Raw genomic sequence first — 24854 nt, forward strand, 5'->3', positions numbered from 1 at the left:
GATGAAGTATTTCTTAGGAAAACAAAATTTACAGAAGAAAATTGGTAAGATTTTGTGTTTTTGCAGTGTATCCTGACATCTACTTTCTCAGGAATGTCTGACTTTTGTTTCTCATGATTTACAATAAATTGCTTAAACTTTTATGTTTAGTTTAGTTACTTCAGTCTTAGTATCACATTAGCTTAGTTGTCCAGGGATTGCAACCCTGAGGGCTGCGGGCCGTTACCATGGCGATCCGGGTCGGGGCCCACGGGGCTACGACGGCCGGAAGGAACGGGCCGCCATATTTTAGCTCAGGATCCATATGCACCACATTTAGTGATTGTTGCTGTGATATTTGTGCCGCCCGACAGGGGGACTGTTGGGAATAAATAATTCTGTGTTCCTCCGTCTCTTTCAGCTTCTGCAGGCTCGGATAAACACAGAGGCTCACACATACGAATGCAGCTTGTTTTAAAAGAAGTGACATTTACAAAACATAACAAATATAGTCATTTGTTACAACCATGGTTACATTAAGATGTAAAATATCACAACAACCTGTCTCCATGGAAACGTACTGTATGCACCATAACAAGTTTCCAGATCTGTTAAAATAAAATAGATTTAACATTTAAGTGAAACTTTCTGGTGCACAGAAGAATAAAGTCTGTAATTAGCCTAATCAGATGGCTGAATGTTTTGTTTTAAATACATAGAGAGTTAAATGTTTATGGAGCTGTAATCCTTTGAACAATGTTACCATGGAAACCATAAGAGCATCTGTCAAATGTAAATATTATAACAAAGATAAGCTGAAGAGGTGGCTCGCAGAAATTGTAAGTAAATGCTTATTTCTTTATCACATATATTTGTAATAATTCATACTGATGTTTAATAATTTGCTTTGGTCTTAACTTCCTGCTTTATGTCAGCCAGGATCCCTAATTTCTCTGAAAAGTTTTCATTTCTGTTTGTCATTTAGAAAGTTTTCATAAGCTAAGCTAACTGTGCATTTAAACAGATGCTTTGTAAACTTCTAGCACTTTTAACAGAAATAACTGAGAATCATGAAACAGAGGGATGATTTCTGCTTCACAGGTTTAAGTTTTAGTGATGACATGATTCTACATTTTGAAAATCATAATGTGTGAAATCAGGTTGTCTCTAATAAATATCTGGTTTCAACTATACCTGAAACTGCTGCCACTGCTGCACAAATATCCTAAATTCAATTTTCCATGTTATGAATGTTTGTTTTACACAGGACTGAAATGGAGAAACTTCACCTGGAAGAGAAGGCATCACTGGAAGAGGTTAGTTATTAAAACTTGTGGGAACTAATTGCTACTTTATTGTTTTTAATAGTCTTTCTGCATTTACTTTAAATGTTCTCTCTGCGCATGAATGGGATTTCTCTGGGTACTCTGGCTTCATGCCACACCTCAAAAACATGATATTTATTTTCATTCGGGTTTTCTGAACTGCTATAAGTATGAAGGTGTGTGTGTGTGTGTGTGTGTGTGTGTGCGTGCATGCGTGTGTGTGTGTGTGTGTGTGTGTGTGTGTGTGTGTGAGAACTAACCTTCCTCCCGGATTCACAGACATCCTTGTCCTCACAAATAGTTATTTATCATAAAACACCTGAATAATATATTAACTGCTAAAAAGGTTAAATGTAAAAATTAAAACCTGAATCTGCCTTCAAATAATCATTTTTATCAATGAAGATATTTGTGGAGAATTAAGTAAAATTATAGGATAGTTTTCAACACAATGACAAGAAAAACAGATTAAAAAATACAAAACTGGAACTTTTCTTGTCCTTCTGTTGTGGAAATTCAATGCAATTGTTCTGTTGTATATTACTGACCACTATGAGCCGACTGAGGCTCTGTGGGTAGAGTAGTTGTTTTGTGATCAGAAGGCTGTAGGTTCAATTCCAGGTTCCTCCTGGCACATGTTGATGTACCCCTGGGCAAGGCACTTACCCCCTACTGATGTATAAATGTGAGAGTTTGTGTGTGTGAATGGGTGGATGTGACTCCAGTGTAAAGCGCTTTGAATGGTCAAAATGATTGGAAAAGATCTATATAAGTTCAGTCATTTACCATTTTATTAAAATGTACTTTTGTCATTATGCCTAGATTAAAAGACCGTCAGTTTTTCTGCATTTTTAACTAAATTATTAGGAGCCATTATAAAATGTCCAAAGAGCCACTGGTGGGGCCACAGGTTCCAGACCTCTAGTCTACCTGAGAGAAAGGCAAATTTATACTTTTTGCATTTGATTAAACTAAACGGGGAGATGTGTTGGGATGCTTTTAATCTTTGCAAAGCAATAAAGCTGTTGACTATCAAAGTGTTTGTGTATTATATTTACTGTTGGTTATAATTACTGCACTTCCCTTCGTAGAACCAAACCTGCACAAACCCAGGCGGCCATGATGATAAAGCCTCAGTTGGTCCCAGCGATGGACAGCAGGTTCAGCCCACCCAGAGGCTGCAGAACAAACACCGTTGTGACAAGTGTCTGAAATATTTCAGATGGAAGACGTATCTGAAAATTCATCAACACATTCACACTGGAGAGAAGCCTTATAGCTGCAGTCAGTGTGAGAAGAGATTCAGACAACTGTCAAATCTGAAGACTCATCAGCGAATCCACACTGGAGAGAAGCGCTATCTCTGTGACCAGTGTGGAAAGGCTTTTATTCAGAAGAGTAATTTTAACATTCATCTGCGAATCCACACTGGTGAAAAGCCTTATAGCTGCAATCAGTGTGAGAAGAGGTTCAGAGATTCCTCAGGGCTGAAGCGTCATCAGCGAATCCACACTGGAGAGAAGCGCTATCTCTGTGACCAGTGTGGAAAGGCTTTCATTCGGAAGAGTCATTTTAACATTCATCTGCGAATCCACACTGGTGAAAAGCCTTATAGCTGCAGTCAGTGTGAGAAGAGATTCAGAGATTCCTCAGGGCTGAAGCGTCATCAGCGAATCCACACTGGTGAAAAGCGCTATCTCTGTGACCAGTGTGGAAAGGCTTTCATTCGGAAGAGTCATTTTAACATTCATCTGCGAATCCACACTGGTGAAAAGCCTTATAGATGTGACCAGTGTGGAAAGACTTTCATTCAGAAGGGTGATTTTAACATTCATCTGCGAATCCACACTGGTGAAAAGCCTTATAGCTGCAGTCAGTGTGAGAAGAGATTCAGAGATTCCTCAGGGCTGAAGCGTCATCAGCGAATCCACACTGGTGAAAAGCGCTATCTCTGTGACATGTGTGGAAAAACTTTTATTCAGAAGAGTCACTTTAACAGCCATCAGCGAATCCACACTGGTGAAAAGTCTTATAGATGTTATCAGTGTGGAAAGACTTTCATTCAGAAGAGTCATTTTAACATTCATCTGCGAATCCACACTGGCGAAAAGCCTTATAGATGTGACCAGTGTGAGAAGACATTCAGATATCAGTCAACGCTGAAGCGTCATCAGCGAATCCACACTGGTGAAAAGCCTTATAGCTGCAGTCAGTGTGAGAAGACATTCAAACATTCCTCAAATCTTAAGACTCATCAGCGAATCCACACTGATGAAAGGCCTTATAGCTGCAGTCAGTGTGAGAAGACATTCAAACATTCCTCAGGGCTGAAGCGTCATCAGAAAATCCACACTGGAGAAAAAGCCTGATCCACACAAGACAGCAGCAACATCTGGAATGTGAGGGAACTTCTTTCTGTCCTCCTGTCTTCTATCTCTATGGCGACAACAGCCGGTGCTGTCAGTAACATTTATATCAATAATAATAATAACAAGCATGCAAATAAATTGTCATGTCGTCCTTTTGTTGTAGCAAAAACAAGATGCTATCAGGATCTGGGGTTGTTTGAGTTTGGTTTTGGAATTTTGTCTTTTTTGGTGTTCCTTAGATTTTTCTATTTCTGCCTTGTTTTCCACTTCTGTTCTTCCTTAGAGTAATTAAGTAAAGTTTAATTATAAACTGCCTGTCACAGACACAAAATCATAAATCACAATAGAAATCAGCCTTAAAACAATAGAAAACATTAAACCAACATAAGAAACACAGTAAAATCAAGAGATAAAAACCTGGGAAAATACAAATGTTTTCGTTGCTTTTTAAAAACCTCCAGTCAGACAAACGGAGCTGCAAGGGTAAACTGTTCCACAGCCACCGACTGAAAGGCCCCCGTTAGTTTTTAACCGTGTTGGTGGAACAACCAAAACATTCAGAGTTTGAAAACGAAGACCATGAGCAGCAGAATATTTAGTTAAAAGCTGACAAAGGTAATCAGGAGCCTGGTCTTGTAATGTTCTGTATGTCAGCAGAAGTACTTTAAAACAAATCTTAAAATCACCTGGAAGCCAGTGGAGTGAAAATGGAACAGGAGAGATATGACAGAATCTATTGGGTTTGGTGAGAAGTCTGGCTGCTGCGTTCTGTATTGATTGCAAAGGTGAAATTGAGGATTTATCCAGGCAGTTAAAAAGGGCATTACAGTTTTCCAGAGGAGATGACATAAAAGCAGGAATGATTTTCTCCAGGTCAACTCTGGAGACCATTTGTCTAATTTTAGAAATGTTTCTGAAACGAAAGAAATAAGAACAGGAAACAGCCTTAATGTGAGTCGAAGCCATTTGATTCATCATAATCATCCAACCTTTCTCATCCAAACTGGAACCTGAACTGGGAATGCAGATCATATTAATACATGACTGTGCTGCATAAACTCTTGTACCTAAGTGGCCCATAAAGGATCAATTTGAACTGGAAGAAATGAAGGAAACAAGATGTGGAAATGATATTCATGACGGCTTGTGTTCACAGCAGGAATGTGTGTATTTTATCAGCTGTCATCTGATTTATGGGTTGTTTAAATCACTTTTTTTATATATATATTAAAGGATATTTTAGGTGATCAAACCACACACAAAAAAATCACTAATAAACTTTATGTTATTTTCTAGCCTGCATTTAGTGCTTAGTGAAATTTAAACATATCCTTCAAAATTTTGGAAGAAATATTATCTGATTGGAATCAGATTTTTTTTACAAATTGAATTTATGACAATGAGTTTTTATCTTGTGCAATTTAGTCAATGTTTTTTTATTTTTACACTTTAAATTCACTGCAAAAAATTCACCTGCAGAAATTTGCCTTCAAAAATTAGCCTGAAAACATAAAATAAAATTTCAAAAATTACATTTTTCAAGAAACATTTGCGGATGAATTTTTTTGTGCATTTAGAGTAAAAAATATATATTGATAATTGCACAGAATATATTCAGTGTTATAATTTCAATGTGTGAAAAATGAGATTAAATTTCCTCCACATAGTGTTCCTACATATTTTTCACATCCAATTTTTTTTATTTTTCTATACTTTTCAATTGTTTGGCTTGTGTGAATGGTAATAATAAAGAGCACCTCTATCTCAGTTGTAGGGTTTTATATATTGGGACAAAATATCCTTCTGAACTCTGAAATTGGTTTAAATGTGACTGCAAAGGTGAAAAAAAGTCAAAAAAGATACTTTTCTCCAACTGAAAAATGAATAGAGTTCAGACTGTTGGAAAATTTCATCATAATTCTTCCAAACTTGGTGGATCATTGCTGGCGTCTCCATATTAGCACACAAAGATCATGTTTTCATACAGATGCTCACTCTGATCCCTCTATTTTCAATCCTTCACTTTGTTTTCCAACTCAACGCTCTGCAGGTTTTCCAGTGGAGTTATTAGTTCACCGCCTGTCAGAAAGCTGCAGAGGAAAACTGACACTTTATTGTTAAATTAACTTGAGTCTTTCTAGAGAAGAAAAAATGGTTTATTGTAGAATTTCTATTTTTCAAATGAAATGTATATTGAAAATAAACGGTTATCAAACACCGATGGCGTCCTGGTGATTTTTACTGAAACTTGTAGCAACAGGTGGCTTGATTCTGACAGAGTTGGGTACTAACTAATTACACTCACCCAAGTATCTTTGAAAAAAATACTTTTAGGAGTATTTTTACTACTCTGTAGTTTCAGTAATTTTATGATGAAGTATTTCTACTCTAACTTGAGTAAAATTTCTGGATTTTCTACCCAATGAATGAAAAACAAACATGTTTTAACCAAAACTTCACCAGACACACACCTGCAGTTTGTTAAAGTTTTTAAGATTTTTTTATTGAAAGAAACTGATTTGGACAAAAATATTTTGCCTAATATTAATACTTTTTGCTCCTTATATGAATTATTGTCATTTTACAGTAAAATTTCCACTTAAATTAATATTTCGGTCCATCTGATGATGACATTTTTAAATATTAAATGATTAATAATCTGATCAGTACTTGAGTACTTTTTACCAGATATGTTTTGCTCTTACTTGAGTAATTTCTTGGACAGATACTTTTTACTTTTACTACAGTAAAATATGTTGAAGTAGTGCTGCTCTTTCTTGAGTACAATTTCTGAGATCTTTCCCCACATCTGGTTTCTCAACGCACTTCTGATTTGATTCTTTGGAAAATAAAATATATTCCATTAATTTATTGCTAAAATGTAGCCGTACACTGACAGGTAGTTAGTCACAATTAAAACCTGATCAAAAAGTTGAATAAGTGTTAAAATAAACCAGCTTAAGAACCTCCCTCCTCACTGGAGACTTTCTCTGTAAGCCAGAGGAACGGCTGGTTGTGAAACTGGCAGCAGGTCAGCCGTCAGGCCGCCTGTCTCACACCAACAACAACGGCACAGTCAAAGTCTGAGACGTCTCTTTCCTTCCTCATTCTGAGGTTTTGAACTTCAGCTAATCTTCTTCACCACATCCAGAAACCTACATGCTTTCATTTGCATTTGGCTGGAAACTAGAGGTGGGCGGATAGATGCAAAATACTGATATTGATTCCCAAGTTGGTTTATTGGATCAATACTAACGTGACAAGGTCAAAATTTTATTTAATTTTTGTACTGCAGTTTCTCAACTCTTACTAAAAACAGATTTTTTGATTGGATATAAAATTATATATTTTTTTGTTTAGGAAAAAATGCACACACATTTCAATTGTTTCTGTTAATTGTGTAAATATAAAGTATTTTGTAGAATATAAACTTTAAAGTTTGAACAAAATAAGTCAAAGGAAAACGCACCAAACACCAAAAGGTCAGAAGTTTTAAAATCAGTGTTAAAATCAGCGACACCGGCCCGGTATTTACATGGTTTCAGATTGATATAAAATAAATTAGAATAATAAAATACACAGAATCGTACAACTCTATTAACAACAATTTGAACAACTGTAGCAAATAAAGTCGCTGTTGTGTGTATAATGGTGAGAGGTTGGATAAAGTTAACATTTATTAATAATTCAATCGGAATTGTTGGATATTTAAAATATATATTTTAATGGATTGGTTTGGTTAGGTTTAATGTTTCTAAATCAGATTATTTTACATATTTTCGGAAGGGAAATATAGTATAAATAGAAAACTTAATGTTTCAGTGAAAAACTCTAAACAAACCGGAATCTATATTATTGTTCAAACCTGTTTATAGTGAAGCCATTTTATAACCGGTGCTGCGGCGCCCTCTGGTGTCTGAGGAGTATTACTACAGAATGAAGCAGTTCTGCATGTCGACCGATGTTCCTGAACTTCAAGCAACAACTTCCAGCAAAATTGTTTGATAAAACCAAACGAAACTCACAATATTATGATCCATCATTGAACTTGATTGTTTTTTGAAGTAAAACAATCAATGTTGTAAAAAAAAAACAATGTTGTAAAACCTACAACATTGTAGGTTTTACAAGTGTTGCTGAAGCAAAGTCCTAAAATGTATTTGAGTCATTTCTAAACGCCTGCAGAGTTTTGCTGCCAGCGAATTAAAGCTGAATAAATAACGAAAAACAATTACTTTGACATTCTTTAGCTTCAACAGCGAAGGTTGTAAAAATATCAGGCTGGCCTCATTAAATATTCTATTAACGGATGTTCACAGGTTCTCGTCAATTTAAATTATTTTGGTATTTTTAAGATTTTTTTTATAAAGTATAAGAAGTTGAGCCAATGGTTCCTTCAAACAGGGAAAAGTTGGTCAACATGGTCAAAAGTTTGGAAGTTGAAGGAAGGGCGTAAATCCCATCTCATTATTGGGGGGAAATAAACAGGAACGTTTCTTAAGCGCAAAGTTAAAGTTTAATGTCACGTAAAATATGGTTCAAAAATATTTTTGTGTTCAAGCCTTAGGACCAAAATGTAAGTAGCAATGCATAACAAATATGTTTTTCTCAACGTGCTGAGATCCACTGAACTCAAACTGAGATTCAAATGTTATTTAGATACAAGTTTGGTTCCGGGTCACCGATCTAAATAAAAACAAGTTTTAATGAGTGACTCCACTTAATAAAATTCCTCATAAATGTTGATTCATTGCAGTGGCTCTTAATACAAGTTATGTGTTATATAAATTATAACTTCAGTTGCTTTAAACTGGTTTTGTGGGGCGGGTGGGTTCGGAGGCTGTTCCGTGTCCTGGATGGCTGAGAACCCAAACATGTAGAAATTGAATATCTGGGAGTATCATAACTTCAACTTATGGCTCAGCACCAGAGTTTTCTACAAAATATTCAGGTATTATTTTGTGGTTTTAAAGGCTCTACGTTGAAGAAGATAAGAAATAAAGGCAAACTTTATTAATTTTCCCCGTCAGCTGCTCGGCTCTCGGCTCCCATACTGAGCTGTCGGCTAGTGGTAACGCTCCGTCCCTCCAGGTTCAAACTGTTCTTATTAAAGTAAGAGTTAGAGAGCTGAATGTAATTGAAATATTGGAAACCTTCCACAGAAAAAAAGCTAAGTCTATGAAAGCAATGTAGCCAGTTTAGCTAGTTTTGATTTAAGGCAAAACGAGGCAGTTTATCATGATTCAGCCAAAGTAATGAAATATTGATCTGATTTTTATTGTTAATGTGTTTCTTCCTATTGAGCAGTGAAAGTAAATAAAATGTGTAGCATGTCTTTGACTTTAAGTATTTACTTACTGGAAGGTTCTTTGTTTGTGCTACAGCTAACAGCTAGCAGCTAACAGCTAGCAGCTAACTGCTAGCTCCTCACTTCAGCGGCTCTAACGGAGCCGGTTCCGTTCAGCTGCTGTTGCTCCTCCTACACTTTGGACTGAACCATTGTTCCAACAATAGTGTGGAGGCGGAGGGACTTAAAAAAATCATAAATTTTTTCTTAGATGAATGGCAGATTTATTTCGTTCTGTGTTTCTATTGAATTTTTCTACTGATATTGTTTAAAATAGTTTTCTGCCCTGCACAGGGGGCCCCCATGTGCGTGGGGCCCCCTGCTGTGCGCCCCACGCACAGCAGGGGGCGCCACTCATCCAGCATTTCCTTAGTTGAGGATGCTGGGAAATACCTGGGAGCAAAAAAAACGTACATATTTACGTTTTACGTTGCATACAGCAGCATGTGCTACTGTATTGGTCTACAGTAGCACATGTAGTGACTGAGCTCAGTTACAGCAACATGCACATGTAAAGACAAGACTGTGTGTTTTTGCAGTGTATCACACAAAATTGGAATAAATGAAAATTGTGAAAATAGATTATTTTTGCTAATAATGCAGACAACAACCTGTTTCTGTGGTTTTCATCTAAATATTTCCTCCAGATTATTTTTTATTCTAGCAGGAAACTTAAAGTCATTTTGGTCGAGTTTCTAGTCCAAATATCTTACAACACTTTAAATAAGACAAGCTAACTAGAAAGTAACTTTTCAGCAACATATAGAGGATTGTTTGAAGTAAATCCTTAATATTGATGACAAAGTTCTAGTTCTATTGGCTGATAAATTAACTTATGGGGAAAATGGCTTTAACAGGTTAAATAATCTGCCAATAATTCCATATGAAGGAATTGTTGACTTAAAACAATCCTCTATATCTTGCTAAAAAGTTACTTGTATGTTAGTTTTGCATATTTCAAGTTTACTAAAATATTTGAACTACAAAATAGACAGAGGAATTAGACCAGAGGATACTTACTTCTACTGATCTTGCAACCCTGAACAGGAGCATCTAGTTTTTATATAATATATAAACTAGATGTATATAGTATACATTACATTATATATAATGTTGATCTATATAATAGATCAACATTAGATTCTTTTTCTTCTTCTTGCTCTTTCCTTTGGTTTGTTATTTTGTTTGTATTTCCTTTTAATTCATGTAAAGCACTTTATATTGCCTTGTTGCTGAAAATGTGCTAAATAAATAAACGGTTATCAAACACCGATGGCGTCCTGGTGATTTTTACTGGACCTTGTAGCAACAGGTGGCTTGATTCTGACAGAGTTGGGTACTAACTAATTACACTCACCCAAGTATCTTTGAAAAAAATACTTTTAGGAGTATTTTTACTACTCTGTAGTTTCAGTAATTTTATGATGAAGTATTTCTTAGGAAAACAAAATGTACAGAAGAAAATTGGTAAGATTTTGTGTTTTTGCAGTGTATCCTGACATCTACTTTCTCAGGAATGTCTGACTTTTGTTTCTCATGATTTACAATAAATTGCTTAAACTTTTACGTTTAGTTTAGTTGCTTTAGTCTTAGTATCACATTAGCTTAGTTGTCCAGGGGTTGCAACCCTGAGGGCTGCGGGCCGTTACCATGGCGATCCGGGTCGGGGGCCACGGGGCTACGACGGCCGGAAGGAACGGGCCGCCATATTTTAGCTCAGGATCCATATGCACCACATTTAGTGATTGTTGCTGTGATATTTGTGCCGCCCGACAGGGGGACTGTTGGGAATAAATAATTCTGTGTTCCTCCGTCTCTTTTAGCTTCTGCAGGCTCGGATAAACACAGAGGCTCACACATACGAATGCAGCTTGTTTTAAAAGAAGTGGCATTTACAAAACATAACAAATATAGTCATTTGTTACAACTATGGTTACATTAAGATGTAAAATACCCAAACAACCTGTCTCCATGGAAACAGTACTGTATGCACCATAACAAGTTTCCAGATCTGTTAAAATAAAATAGATTTAACATTTAAGTGAAACTTTCTGATGCACAGAAGAATAAAGTCTGTAATTAGCCTAATCAGATGGCTGATTGTTTTGTTTTAAATACATAGAGAGTTAAATGTTTATGGAGCTGTAATCCTTTGAACAATGTTACCATGGAAACCATAAGAGCATCTGTCAAATATAAATATTATAACAAAGATAAGCTGAAGAGGTGGCTCGCAGAAATTGTAAGTAAATGCTTATTTCTTTATCACATATATTTGTAATAATTCATACTGATGTTTAATAATTTGCTTTGGTCTTAACTTCCTGCTTTATGTCAGCCAGGATTAAATACATTCCCTAATTTCTCTGAAAAGTTTTCATTTCTGTTTTTTATTTAGAAAGTTTTCATAAGCTAAGCTAACTGTGCATTTAAACAGATGCTTTGTAAACTTCTAGCACTTTTAACAGAAATAACTGAGAATCATGAAACAGAGGGATGATTTCTGCTTCACAGGTTTAAGTTTTAGTGATGACATGATTCTACATTTTGAAAATCATAATGTGTGAAATCAGGTTGTCTCTAATAAATATCTGGTTTCAACTATATCTGAAACTGCTGCCACTGCTGCACAAATATCCTAAATTCAATTTTCCATGTTATGAATGTTTGTTTTACACAGGACTGAAATGGAGAAACTTCACCTGGAAGAGAAGGCATCACTGGAAGAGGTTAGTTATTAAAACTTGTGGGAACTAATTGCTACTTTATTGTTTTTAATAGTCTTTCTGCATTTACTTTAAATGTTCTCTCTGCGCATGAATGGGATTTCTCTGGGTACTCTGGCTTCATGCCACACCTCAAAAACATGACATTTATTTTCATTTCGGTTTTCTGAACAGCTATAAGTAAGAAGGTGTGTGTGTGTGTGTGTGTGTGTGTGTGTGTGTGTGTGTGTGTGTGTGTGTGTGTGTGTGTGTGTGAACTAACCTTCCTCCCGGATTCACAGACATCCTTGTCCTCACAAATAGTTATTTATCATAAAACACCTGAATAATATATTAACTGCTAAAAAGGTTAAATGTAAAAATTAAAACCTGAATCTGCCTTCAAATAATCATTTTTATCAATGAAGATATTTGTGGAGAATTAAGTAAAATTATAGGATAGTTTTCAACACAATGACAAGAAAAACAGATTAAAAAATACAAAACTGGAACTTTTCTTGTCCTTCTGTTGTGGAAATTCAATGCAATTGTTCTGTTGTATATTACTGACCACTATGAGCTGACTGTGGCTCTGTGGGTAGAGTAGTTGTTTTGTGATCAGAAGGTTGTAGGTTCAATTCCAGGTTCCTCCTGGCACATGTTGATGTACCCCTGGGCAAGGCACTTACCCCCTACTGATGTATAAATGTGAGAGTTTGTGTGTGTGAATGGGTGGATGTGACTCCAGTGTAAAGCGCTTTGAATGGTCAAAATGATTGGAAAAGATCTATATAAGTTCAGTCATTTACCATTTTATTAAAATGTACTTTTGTCATTATGCCTAGATTAAAAGACCGTCAGTTGGTTTTTCTGCATTTTTAACTAAATTATTAGGAGCCATTATAAAATGTCCAAAGAGCCACTGGTGGGGCCACAGGTTCCAGACCTCTAGTCTACCTGAGAGAAAGGCAAATTTATACTTTTTGCATTTGATTAAACTAAACGGGGAGATGTGTTGGGATGCTTTTAATCTTTGCAAAGCAATAAAGCTGTTGACTATCAAAGTGTTTGTGTATTATATTTACTGTTGGTTATAATTACTGCACTTCCCTTCGTAGATCCAAACCTGCACAAACCCAGGCGGCCATGATGATAAAGCCTCAGTTGGTCCCAGCGATGGACAGCAGGTTCAGCCCACCCAGAGGCTGCAGAACAAACACCGTTGTGACAAGTGTCTGAAATATTTCAGATGGAAGACGTATCTGAAAATTCATCAACACATTCACACTGGAGAGAAGCCTTATAGCTGCAGTCAGTGTGAGAAGAGATTCAGACAAATGTCAAATCTGAAGACTCATCAGCGAATCCACACTGGAGAGAAGCGCTATCTCTGTGACCAGTGTGGAAAGACTTTCATTCAGAAGGGTAATTTTAACACTCATCAGCGAATCCACACTGGTGAAAAGCCTTGTAGCTGCAGTCAGTGTGAGAAGAGATTCAGAGATTCCTCAGGGCTGAAACGTCATCAGCGAATCCACACTGGAGAGAAGCGCTATCTCTGTGACATGTGTGGAAAAGCTTTTATTCAGAAGAGTCATTTTAACAGCCATCAGCGAATCCACACTGGTGAAAAGTCTTATAGATGTTATCAGTGTGGAAAGACTTTCATTCAGAAGAGTCATTTTAACATTCATCTGCGAATCCACACTGGTGAAAAGCCTTATAGATGTGACCAGTGTGAGAAGACATTCAGAGATCAGTCAACGCTGAAGACTCATCAGCGAATCCACACTGGTGAAAAGCCTTACAGATGTTATCAGTGTGGAAAGACTTTCATTCAGAAGAGTCACTTTAACAGCCATCAACGAATCCACACTGGTGAAAAGCCTTATAGATGTGACCAGTGTGAGAAGACATTCAGAGATCAGTCAACGCTGAAGTGTCATCAGCGAATCCACACTGGTGTAAAGCCTTATAGCTGCGATTGTTGTGAGAGGAGATTCAATGGTCCGTACATGCTGAAGCGTCATCAGCGAATCCACACTGGTGAAAAGCCTTATAGCTGCAGTCAGTGTGAGAAGACATTCAGAGATCCGTCAACGCTGAAGACTCATCAGCGAATCCACACTGGTGAAAAGCCTTATAGCTGCAGTCAGTGTGAGAAGAGATTCAGATTTGCTTCAGGGCTGAAGCGTCATCAGAAAATCCACACTGGAGAAAAAGCCTGATCCACACAAGACAGCAGCAACATCTGGAATGTGAGGGAACTTCTTTCTCTCCTCCTGTCTTCTATCACTATGGCGACAACAGCCGGTGCTGTCAGTAACATTTATATCAATAATAATAACAAGCATGCAAATAAATTGTCATGTCGTCCTTTTGTTGTAGCAAAAACAAGATGCTGTCAGGATCTGGGGTTGTTTGAGTTTGGTTTTGGAATTTTGTCTTTTTTGGTGTTCCTTAGATTTTTCTATTTCTGCCTTGTTTTCCACTTCTGTTCTTCCTTAGAGTAATTAAGTAAAGTTTAATTATAAAGTGCCTGTCACAGACACAAAATCATAAATCACAATAGAAATCAGCCTTAAAACAATAGAAAACATTAAACCAACATAAGAAACGCAGTAAAATCAAGAGATAAAAACCTGGGAAAATACAAATGTTTTAGTTGCTCTTTAAAAACCTCCAGTCAGACAAACGGAGCTGCAAGGGTAAACTGTTCCACAGCCACCGACTGAAAGGCCCCCGTTAGTTTTTAACCGTGTTGGTGGAACAACCAAAACATTCAGAGTTTGAGAACGAAGACCATGAGCAGCAGAATATTTAGTTAAAAGCTGACAAAGGTAATCAGGAGCCTGGTCTTGTAATGTTCTGTATGTCAGCAGAAGTACTTTAAAACAAATCTTAAAATCACCTGGAAGCCAGTGGAGTGAAAATGGAACAGGAGAGATATGACAGAATCTATTGGGTTTGGTGAGAAGTCTGGCTGCTGCGTTCTGTATTGATTGCAAAGGTGAAATTGAGGATTTATCCAGGCAGTTAAAAAGGGCATTACAGTTTTCCAGAGGAGATGACATAAAAGCAGGAATGATTTTCTCCAGGTCAACTCTGGAGACCATTTGTCTAATTTTAGAAATGTTTCTGAAACGAAAGAAATAAGAACAGGAAACAGCCTTAATGTGAGTCGAAGCCATTTGATTCATCATAATCATCCAACCTTTCTCATCCAAACTGGAACCTGAACTGGGAATGCAGATCATATTAATACATGACTGTGCTGCATAAACTCCTGTACCTAAGTGGCCCATAAAGGATCAATTTGAACTGGAAGAAATGAAGGAAACAAGATGTGGAAATGATATTCATGACGGCTTGTGTTCACAGCAGGAACGTGTGTATTTTATCAGCTGTCATCTGATTTATGGGTTGTTTAAATCACTTTTTTTATATATATATTAAAGGATATTTTAGGTGATCAAACCACACACAAGAAAATCACTAATAAACTTTATCTTATTTTCTAGCCTGCATTTAGTGCTTAGTGAAATTTAAACATATCCTTCAAAATTTTGGAAGAAATATAACCTGATTGGAATCAGATTTTTTTACAAATCGAATTTATGACACTGAATTTTTATCTTGTGCAATTTTGTCAACACTTTTTTATTTTTACACTTTAAATTCACTGCAAAAAATTCACCTGCAGAAATTTGCCTTCAAAAATTAGCCTGAAAACATAAAAAAATTTCAAAAATTACATTTTTCAAGAAACATTTGCGAATGAATTTTTTGTGTGCATTTAGAGTAAAAAATATATATTGATAATTGCACAGATTAGATTCAGGGTTATAATTTCAATGTGTAAAAAATTAGATTAAATTTCCTCCATATAAAACCTAACAGCTAAATTATGACAGAAAACATGAATAGTGCTCCTACACATTTTTCCACATCCAATGTTTTCCCCCAATACTTTTCAATTGTTTGGCTTGTGTGAATGGTAATAATAAAGAGCACCTCTATCTCAGTTGTAGGGTTTTATATATCAGGACAAAATATCCTTCTGAACTCTGAAATTGGTTTAAATGTGACTGCAAAGGTGAAAAAAAGTCAAAAAAGATACTTTTCTCCAACTGGAAAATGAATAGAGTTCAGACTGTTGGAAAATTTCATCATAATTCTTCCAAACTTGGTGGATCATTGCTGGCGTCTCCATATTAGCACACAAAGATCATGTTTTCATACAGATGCTCACTCTGATCCCTCTATTTTCAATCCTTCACTTTGTTTTCCAACTCAACGCTCTGCAGGTTTTCCAGTGGAGTTATTAGTTCACCGCCTGTCAGAAAGCTGCAGAGGAAAACTGACACTTTATTGTTAAATTAACTTGAGTCTTTCTAGAGAAGAAAAAATGGTTTATTGTAGAATTTCTATTTTTCAAATGAAATGTATATTGAAAATAAACGGTTATCAAACACCGATGGCGTCCTGGTGATTTTTACTGGAACTTGTAGCAACAGGTGGCTTGATTCTGACAGAGTTGGGTACTAACTAATTACACTCACCCAAGTATCTTTGAAAAAAATACTTTTAGGAGTATTTTTACTACTCTGTAGTTTCAGTAATTTTATGATGAAGTATTTCTACTCTAACTTGAGTAAAATTTCTGGATTTATTAACCAGTTCCACTGGCATATTATTCCACTTATACCAAAACAGAATAGCAGCAAAAATTTTAAAATGTGACATAGCGTCCACATAAGTCATGAAAATGGGTAATACTTTATGACAATAATTGTTAAAAGGCTTAGAAATGGCAGCCATCTTGAAAAATGAATATCATTCTAAAATTCAATCAGCTAAGGAAAAACATACGGTTTGAGCGATGACCATGCCAACTTTTATGGCAACCAAAACAATGGCCATCTTGAAAAATTGGTGTCATTCTGAACATAGACATGAATATGTGTCAAAATTAAGTTTTACAATAAAATACCTACAGTAAAAGGAAATTAAGTCTTTTTATATCTCGAAATGAAAATGTACGTAGAATTATGGAATTGCGTCAATATGTTCATAAATACACACCTTTAAAGATGTGTGTTCATCAATGTCAATACAAACAAAACGATTGATCAAAATCAGTCGTAACAAATGTAAGCATTGTGCCCCAAAAACAATTAAGTAACCACATCAAAAAGTTTGAAATTTTGTCTTTATTTTTTTCTTTGATTCCCAAATATGTTAGTGTGTTAGAACAGTGGTTCCCAACCCCCGGCGCAATAAGTAATTAAATATTTCCGTTTTATGTATTATTTGAGTCTGAAGTATTTTTTATTTTGAAAATCCTTTAACCGGATTCTCTCGGTTACGTCTTGCCTGCCGCTTTGCACCTCAGCTTCCGCGTTCGGGAAAAGCGGCTCAATCGTTTCCGATCTATTGAAAAAGGCTCTTTACACTCGGTATTTGCAGGGCTTGTCCAAGGTAACAATTAATGATGTACATCGATCCGAAGCCACGACAAGTAAGCTGGAGAAAGGTTTTAAGATGTTCGCCTTGTTATACACAGATACGAAGGTGAGTTTTACTTTCTTTAAACTTTGTGGCTAACATTAGCTTTAGCTTATGCTAGACATTTTTCTTGTAAAAATGTCCTATTTAAGTACCTAACCATTTTTCATCCATTTTAACAGACAATGTTTTTACCTTGTTTTCAAGTATATTACGTGGTTTATTGTCGTTAGTGTCAGAGACCAAGTAACGGTGATTTTACGGTTCAGGCATTTTGCTTCTGAAGAACAACAAGCCCATAGCTTAACAGTAGAGCAGCTCTGGTGTCGGAGTTCTAGTTCAGCTGACTGTTCAGGTTCAAAGTTGTTGCTTTTAGAAAAATATGGCCGTGTTCCTTAAAGTCTCCGTGTTACTTTGCTTTATTAGTTTTGCATGCTTCTTGTGAAGCAGGACGGTGTTTACAGCGGTGTGTTCAGGCGGATCAGTAGCTCGGCTGTCTGGCTCTGGTCTGCTCTCTCATTCCCATAAACTCTCTTTCAGGCTGAATACAGAAGTGATTCCATGGAAATAACACAGGAGGCTCCTTTACCTTTGTTAAGAAAATTGATTATTTTTTTGGTGCTTAATACAGTTAATCTACGACATGTGTAACAGTTATATACAATACTCTTATTTGGAACAGGTTTCGTCTGAGATGCGGTAAGCAGACAAAGCAGGGCCCTTTTTTCCTTCCCCGCTGACACCACAGCAATAAAATTTACAGTCCGATGGGGAGGGGAAGAGACTCTTTGGAGCCAGGGATCTGCCCGTATCAGGCGGAGATGAACACGAGGTGGTCCGCCCTTTTGCTTGGACAAAAAACAGACACCTTTGCCATAATGAGGGGAGTTTCCAAGTTCTCTGAGTGCTGAGGGAGTTTCTAATAGGTCAGCATGAGGAACGCCTTGACTGCATATATTAAATAGGGAAACACCTCTTTAGTTTAAAACTCCGTGTTAGGAAAAAATCCAGAGAGAGAGCGGCCGCTATTTTTTGTTTTTTTGTCTGTGTTTCATGTTCGTTTTGTCTTCCCCTTGTGTGTCTTATTCTTATGAGAAAATGCATATCTCTGTTCCTCTGCAGCTTTGTTGTCGATTGCTTTGTATGAGATTAAACTCTGGGATCTGTGACGTCAACACGCTTTGTTGTTGTTTCGTTTTAGCAGCACGCGGTCGCTACACGTCGCCCACGAAGAGCGTCACTCGCCAGGGACTCGGGAGAGAAAAGAGGAAAGAGCCAAAACTTTTTATCCAAAGCTAGCATTAAATGATCCTCTTTTTTAATACCTTCTTCTTTAGGCTGAAGGAGTTGATCTGTAGTGAAGGCTGTAAACTTTGCTGCGCGGCGTTAGCTTTATCTGGTAGCGATGAATATTTACAAGCCACCATCTTCTTAATTCAGGACCGCTTGGAAATCCATGAAAACATAAAAGCCCATTATATTAGGAAGACAGCAATGTTCATAGTATTGTTTTATTTGCGTCTGAAATACAACTTTGTCTTTTCTAGCTGTCATGGTAACTCAAAGCGAGAAAAAAGAGAGTAGCATTTGCGCATGCGGTTGTGACATCAGCGCGGCAGGTGTAAAGAGCCATAAGCAGCAAAATGAGTAAGAAACAGATCAGATGTCTTTGGAAAGTTTCTTTGCAAAGGGAAAAGGCCCAGAGAAGAGACAAGAGAATGGATTTATCACGGTTGGTGATTCCCAAATTCCAAGCTCTGCATGATATGGTGACCGGCTCGTTACTGAGGCAATGAAGCTTCAAACTGCTTCTCCACGTAGAGACCAAGCACCCTGTGCATAAGCAACACTTGGGTATCATTGTCTCTCATCGCTCCCAGATGGGACCGTCTCGTTGCAGAGGATCAAGCTCAGGGCTCCCATTAGTCGTTATCGTGAGTTACAATTTTCACGAGAGTAAAATGTTTGTTTTTGTGGCGCATCTGTATCTTATTTTGAAGGGATATGTAAACGTTACCATAGCGACCTGAGCCAGAGAGCGTTAGGGCAGTGGAGTGGAGCTTGTGAGCTTTAGGTCTGGTTCACGCGGCACGATATAAGGATTGTCGGCCGATTTTCCAAACCTCTGTGACCACAGAACCGATAAAAGTCCAACAGGTTCGGTCGGTTTGTGTGTCCAGCCACACGGCAGGAGCAACACAATACACGAACCGGTTCCACTCCCGAACATCCCGATTCCAGAAGAAAATCCATTAAAACCCCCAACATACCAAGTGTGAATTTAGAATAATCAAACACGGATGACCATATAGAAGCAGTAGTGATAGTTTTTGGACTCATTTTAAGCGACGTAACAAAAAGAAAAGGCCTTTGATAAAAGATGGCGGGAGCAGCCTACCAACATCTATTTAGCAAGGTTTAGTACTAAAGAGTGTTATTAAACTAAAATATTTTAAAGGATAGGGACAACAACAAAAAAAACACAAAACAACTTATTTTGTCCTGATTAACCGCCAAATAATAACCATGGGAAGCTGTAGCCATTTATAAATATATTTACAAGCTGCCTGTCATGTAAACTAAAACCATGAAGTAATACAGCAGCTTAATGAAAGCCAGGTATAAAATAAATTAAATAAAGCTTACCGTAATCTGCGATGAAATAAAACACATTTAGCGAAACTTCCACAGGTAGGATGTAGTTATAAGAAATCTGCTGAGTAAGCAGTATGTGACGTAGCATCGATGTGCGCTTTACCACAAGGTAGGACGGATTTAAGGGTAGCACAGATAAACAAAACACCTTGGGCACCCCTGCTTTACTGTACTTCTAGCTCGCTGTTACTGTCTCTTATTCTGCAGTTATGGAGTAACAATGTCTGGGATCATGAGCGCCCCCTGCCATGAGGCCAGAGAACTGCCTGCCTCACCTCGAATCTGTTCTCTGGTTTCTGATCGCTGCTGTCAAGAAAATCCGAGTTCATCCCACTTCCCCATGCTGGAGATTTTAGTTTAACAGTAATAATAAATAAAGTTATCTTTAAAATGAATCACTCAAGTGACATCAAGGCCCAACAGTAGACTTAAGTGTCAATAAAGTTAGTTTAACAGTAATAATAAATAAAGTTATCTTTAAAATGAATCACTCAAGTGATATCTAGGCCCAACAGTAGACTTAAGTGTCAATAAAATAAATCTGGTTGTGTGTGTTGTTTTTGTCTCATGCAAACTTTGCTTTAATTCTATTTTTTTCTATCTAATCATAAGAAATCATAGTCAGTCAGAAAGAGTCATTAAACAGGAAAAGCAGGTTTCCTGGAAAAAGAGGAAGTAAGTTCCAGCCTGCAGATTTATAAAAAATAGCTGAGACTATTTCTTATTTTAAATCATGAAAGTTTTAAAGAATGAAATCTAAAACATTTTGGGTAATTTGATAAGATTCAAAGTAAAATACTTATATTAATATTGGTTTACTTGTAATAATATTTACACGAACATTTGTGGGAACACTTACAAGAAAAACAAGTAACTGTAACTTTAGTATTAAATAATTAGAATCATATATTATTCTTGGTTTCTTTTCAGAAAAACATCTGTAATAACTCACATTAGGATTATAATAAGTATAATTAATAAGTTATGGTTATAAAATCATAAATGAATGATAAATCAGAGAAGCTGAAGAAAATAAATGTGATATAAGTTATGGTTATAAAATTATAAATGAATGCTAAATCAAAGAAGCTAAAGAAAATAAATGTGATAAATGTGATTTTGACATTGAACTTGAAATGGTGTAAAAAGGTGTAACTGCAATTAAACATCACTGATATGTTGGAGGTAGAGAGTAGGTGAAAGGTGAAAGGCAAGGAACTAACAGGAGAGCAGAGATGATCAACGCCTTATTTAGAGAGTAGGTGAAAGGTTGTGCAGGCAATGGACAGGAGGTTGAGCAACTCTGAGACATTAGCACAGACATCAGGACATAATGTCTGTAAGACAGTGATGGATATGAAATCATCTGAGCAGTCAGCCAATGAAACAAGCCCAGCAACAGTGCTAGCCAAAGAAACCCTATAAAAGGTGAGTGCAAAAGAGGAACCGTTCGTTGGATCCTCCGGGCAGCTTCGAGCCAAGAGATGGACAAAGAACTCTGCAGCTGAAGAAGAGCCGGGGCCACGGAGCCGAAGACTGTCCGGCCATGGGGACCAACCCGTCAGCCCTACAACCTGTGGCTTCAAATCGCACTTCTCTCATCGGCTGGGTTCAGACCCCAAAGACAAAGATGAAGACAAAGGCAAAGACAAAGAAGAAGAACTGGTGCCTTTTTTCCTGCCAGCACCAAGTCCTGTGTGACCTCACCATCCATGCGGAGAAGAAGCTCATCAGACCTACAGAGATTCCTGCCTTCGCCGATCGGCGTCTTCCTCCTGCTGCAACACCTTCTTCATCATCAGACCTGCGGAGATCCTGGCCTTCATCGATCGGTGTCTTCCTCCTGCTGCAACACCTTCTTCATCATCAGACCTGCGGAGATCCTGGCCTTCATCGATCGGTGTCTTCCTCCTGCTGCAACACCTTCTTCATCATCAGACCTGCGGAGATCCTGGCCTTCATCGATCGGCGTCTTCCTCCTGCTGCAGCACCTTCTTCGTCGTCGTGCCAGGTCTGGGGTTCGAGGCGCCAGGCTCCGTCCGTCTCTCTCAAAGGTTCCTTTTTTAGTTCTCAGTGTCAGCAGTAGGGAAAGACAGACTAGATGATTGATTTTACTTATTTGATTATTTCTGCTACTGAATTAAGCTGTACTGACCCTTGCAAAACTGCCTTACTAATAAAATATTTAGCATAAAGAAAATCTAAAAGATGTTGTGGACATTCAGTTAATGAGTCACCTTAAAGTTCTTTGATGGTTGTAAAATAGCTCTGATGTTTGATTCTGGAGAGGAAAAAGTTTAAAATGTTTTATAGGTTGCTGGTAGCCCAAATTTAAAACGTCATCCTTGGGACTCGCCCGAGTCACTAAAACCTACCTGGTTCAATAACAAATGCAAGTTGTAAAATAGAGAACGAGCGACCGTTAACAGGTGTGCTCTGTGAAACTAGTTGGCTGTAGGCTGCTCAGTCTGGCTAATTCACAGGGGGAAGAAGCAGTGTTGTATAAAGTACTGAAATCTCAGAGTCAAGTAAAAGTATAAGTACCTCTCCAAAATATGACTTTGGTAAAAGTCGAAGTCACTGACTGAAATGTTACTTGAGTTAAAGTCTTAAAGTATCTGAAACTTCTTGTACTTAAGTATGGAAATGACTGTAAAAATGGATGTACTCAAGTAATGTAATGAAAAGTACAAGTAAAAAGTAAAACAAAGCAAATGCAGTTTGAATGACATTTTTTATATTTTGGTAAACTTGTCAAATACACTTAAAATAATGTACCCAACCAAGTGCAGGCAAAATTAAACCTGCTAATAGATATACCTGCAGGCATCATTTAGTTAAGAAAATTAGGTGCTTTACCTATAGCACAAGGTTAACTTAACCTGCTTTACAACTGAACCAGCTTCTTAGTAAACCCTCCAGGACAGAAAATACAAAGTTTTTGTAAGCCTTAAGTTTTCCCTTCAAGTAAGGTCAGTGCTGAAAATGAGAAAAATAAATAGTACAGAAAATGCGGCCAACATGAAGAAAAAGAGCTGTTACGATTACTCTACTTCACAAATCAGTGAATCAGTCAATCCTACAGTCAGTAGGTGGTGCACACAACTGGTCATTATGCAAAAGAAAAAAGAATTGGGAGGGAAATGCAGCTTATTGGCATCTGTAAACCTGGTTTTGAACTTGCATGCCTTTCCTATATTCGTTAAATTTAGTCTAAATTGCTATCGCTATGGCTTCTGTCCCCCTTGAACAGAGGAGTCTAGGTAGCCTGCTACAGTCAACATTAGGCCTAAGCTAAATACACCACGTATGGAACTGAAACAATGCCAAACAAAGTTCATTTATGGTCAAGATTTCACAATAATGCCTAGTGACCAAGCTATAGTTACTGAAACAGGAGGATTATAACCATTTCATAAGAAGTTACCTCGATGTGTTTCTTCAAGTTGGACGGGGAGTTTTTGTAAGATAGAATTTCCATGTGACTGCTACTGATTGCGAGACTTGCTTTGTGTTTAATGGGAGAAGCGAAACAGGTGTATCCTAATTAAAAGTAAAGAAATCAAGAAATGGCAAAAAATGTGGAATGAAGATAAGAAAGGAAGAAGATTATATGAAGTACAAAAGTCAGTTCGAATTCGAAGCATTAATGAACGAAACAGAAGAGAAGAAATAATAATTAGTAGATTAAGAGTAGGTCATACCTACTTAAATGACATGCTTTATACAATAGGGAGGAAAAATAATGATAAATGTGAGAGATGTGGAGAGAAAGAAAATGTAGAACATATTGATGAACTGTAAGTCAAATGAACTCGAAAGGGAAGAATTAAAGAGAATAGTTAGAAATATAGGGCATGAATGGAATCTTAAAGGTATATTAGGAAATGAAGGAAACATAACAGATATTCACAAATTAAGGAAAGCATTGTTTATTTATCTTAAGAATACAAAATTAAAAAGTAGAATTTAATAGATATGAAGTAATGCTTCTACACACTCATGTACAGTAGGTGGCGGTATGCACCTTAAAGTTGCTTGTGATCCGCCATAATAGAAAAGAAGAAGAAGAAGAAGTATCCTATTGGTGGTGATGAACAAGCCCAGGCAAGCAGTTCGGTAGCCTACTTGCTACTTGCTAATCAGTAGGTGGGATCAAAACACTTTGTTTCTCTCTCGCTTTTTTGTAACGAGTAACTAAACCACACATTGAAAATGTATCGGAGTAAAAGTACGCAATTAAGTTCGGAAATATAGTGAAGTAAAAGTGAAAGTCATCAAAAATTTTCATACTCCAGGAAAGTATGAAGTACTCCAAAATATACTTAAGTAAAGTAGTGAAGTATTTTTACTTCGTTACTATACAACACTGGGAAGAAGGGTGGGACACCTGGATGTTGGCCGTCAGAAACCAGGCGAATCGTTTCTCGAAACCAGCTTAAACAGAGTTTACTTCAGTTCTGGACAGGGTAAATCCCGGCAGATTTAGGAAACTCAATTAACCCGTTAGATGGAGAGCTGGTAGCACATCTCCCCTCTCAGAAGAGGAAGCAGAGAGTGAGAGAGTAGAGACAGAAAGGAGGGGGGGGGTGTTGGCAACAACACTGCTCAGCACACGAAACACGTTACACACACAGTTGGTGACAAAAAAACGCTGTACATTATGTACATAAGCTAAATTATGAAAAATCAGTTCATATATTAAATGTTTTTTAGCCATTTTATTGGCAACGTTCAGACATTAGGAGCATGGTCTCATTGAATGGCAGTTAGCGAGAGGTTGCGCAATCCCAGGTGAGGCTCAGCTCTCTGCTGCTTCACCAGCTGCGCTTCCGAGCATTTGAATGGAAAAATGAAAAAATTCAGCGATTTTGAAGACAAAAGAATCAAATTTGGTCAAGCTAAATAAAAAATAAATACTTTACAGTACAAACCACATGGAGAAAATAGCAATCTAAATTATTTT

General features: G+C 37.2%; 1 protein-coding gene across 2 annotated transcripts; it reads left to right on the top strand.

Annotated features, from left to right (window-relative positions):
• Positions 1-813: 813 nt before the first annotated feature.
• Positions 814-14073, top strand: LOC111610297 (zinc finger protein 239-like). 2 transcript variants are annotated; one of them, XM_023343573.1, is made up of 4 exons: positions 814-818; positions 1247-1295; positions 2396-3565; positions 13006-14073. In XM_023343573.1, exons 2-4 carry the CDS (start codon positions 1254-1256, stop codon positions 13951-13953), a joined length of 2160 nt encoding a protein of 719 aa, XP_023199341.1. In that variant the 5' UTR covers positions 814-818; positions 1247-1253; the 3' UTR covers positions 13954-14073. The 2 variants fall into 2 exon arrangements, with proteins under 2 accessions (XP_023199341.1, XP_023199342.1); XM_023343574.1 differs by lacking the exons at positions 814-818; positions 1247-1295; positions 2396-3565 and adding exons at positions 11234-11262; positions 11701-11749 and having other exon boundaries at positions 12844-14073.
• The last annotated feature ends 10781 nt before the right edge of the window (positions 14074-24854 follow it).

This window comes from Xiphophorus maculatus, chromosome 12 (genome assembly GCF_002775205.1).
Source record: "Xiphophorus maculatus strain JP 163 A chromosome 12, X_maculatus-5.0-male, whole genome shotgun sequence".
Lineage (NCBI taxonomy): Eukaryota > Metazoa > Chordata > Actinopteri > Cyprinodontiformes > Poeciliidae > Xiphophorus > Xiphophorus maculatus.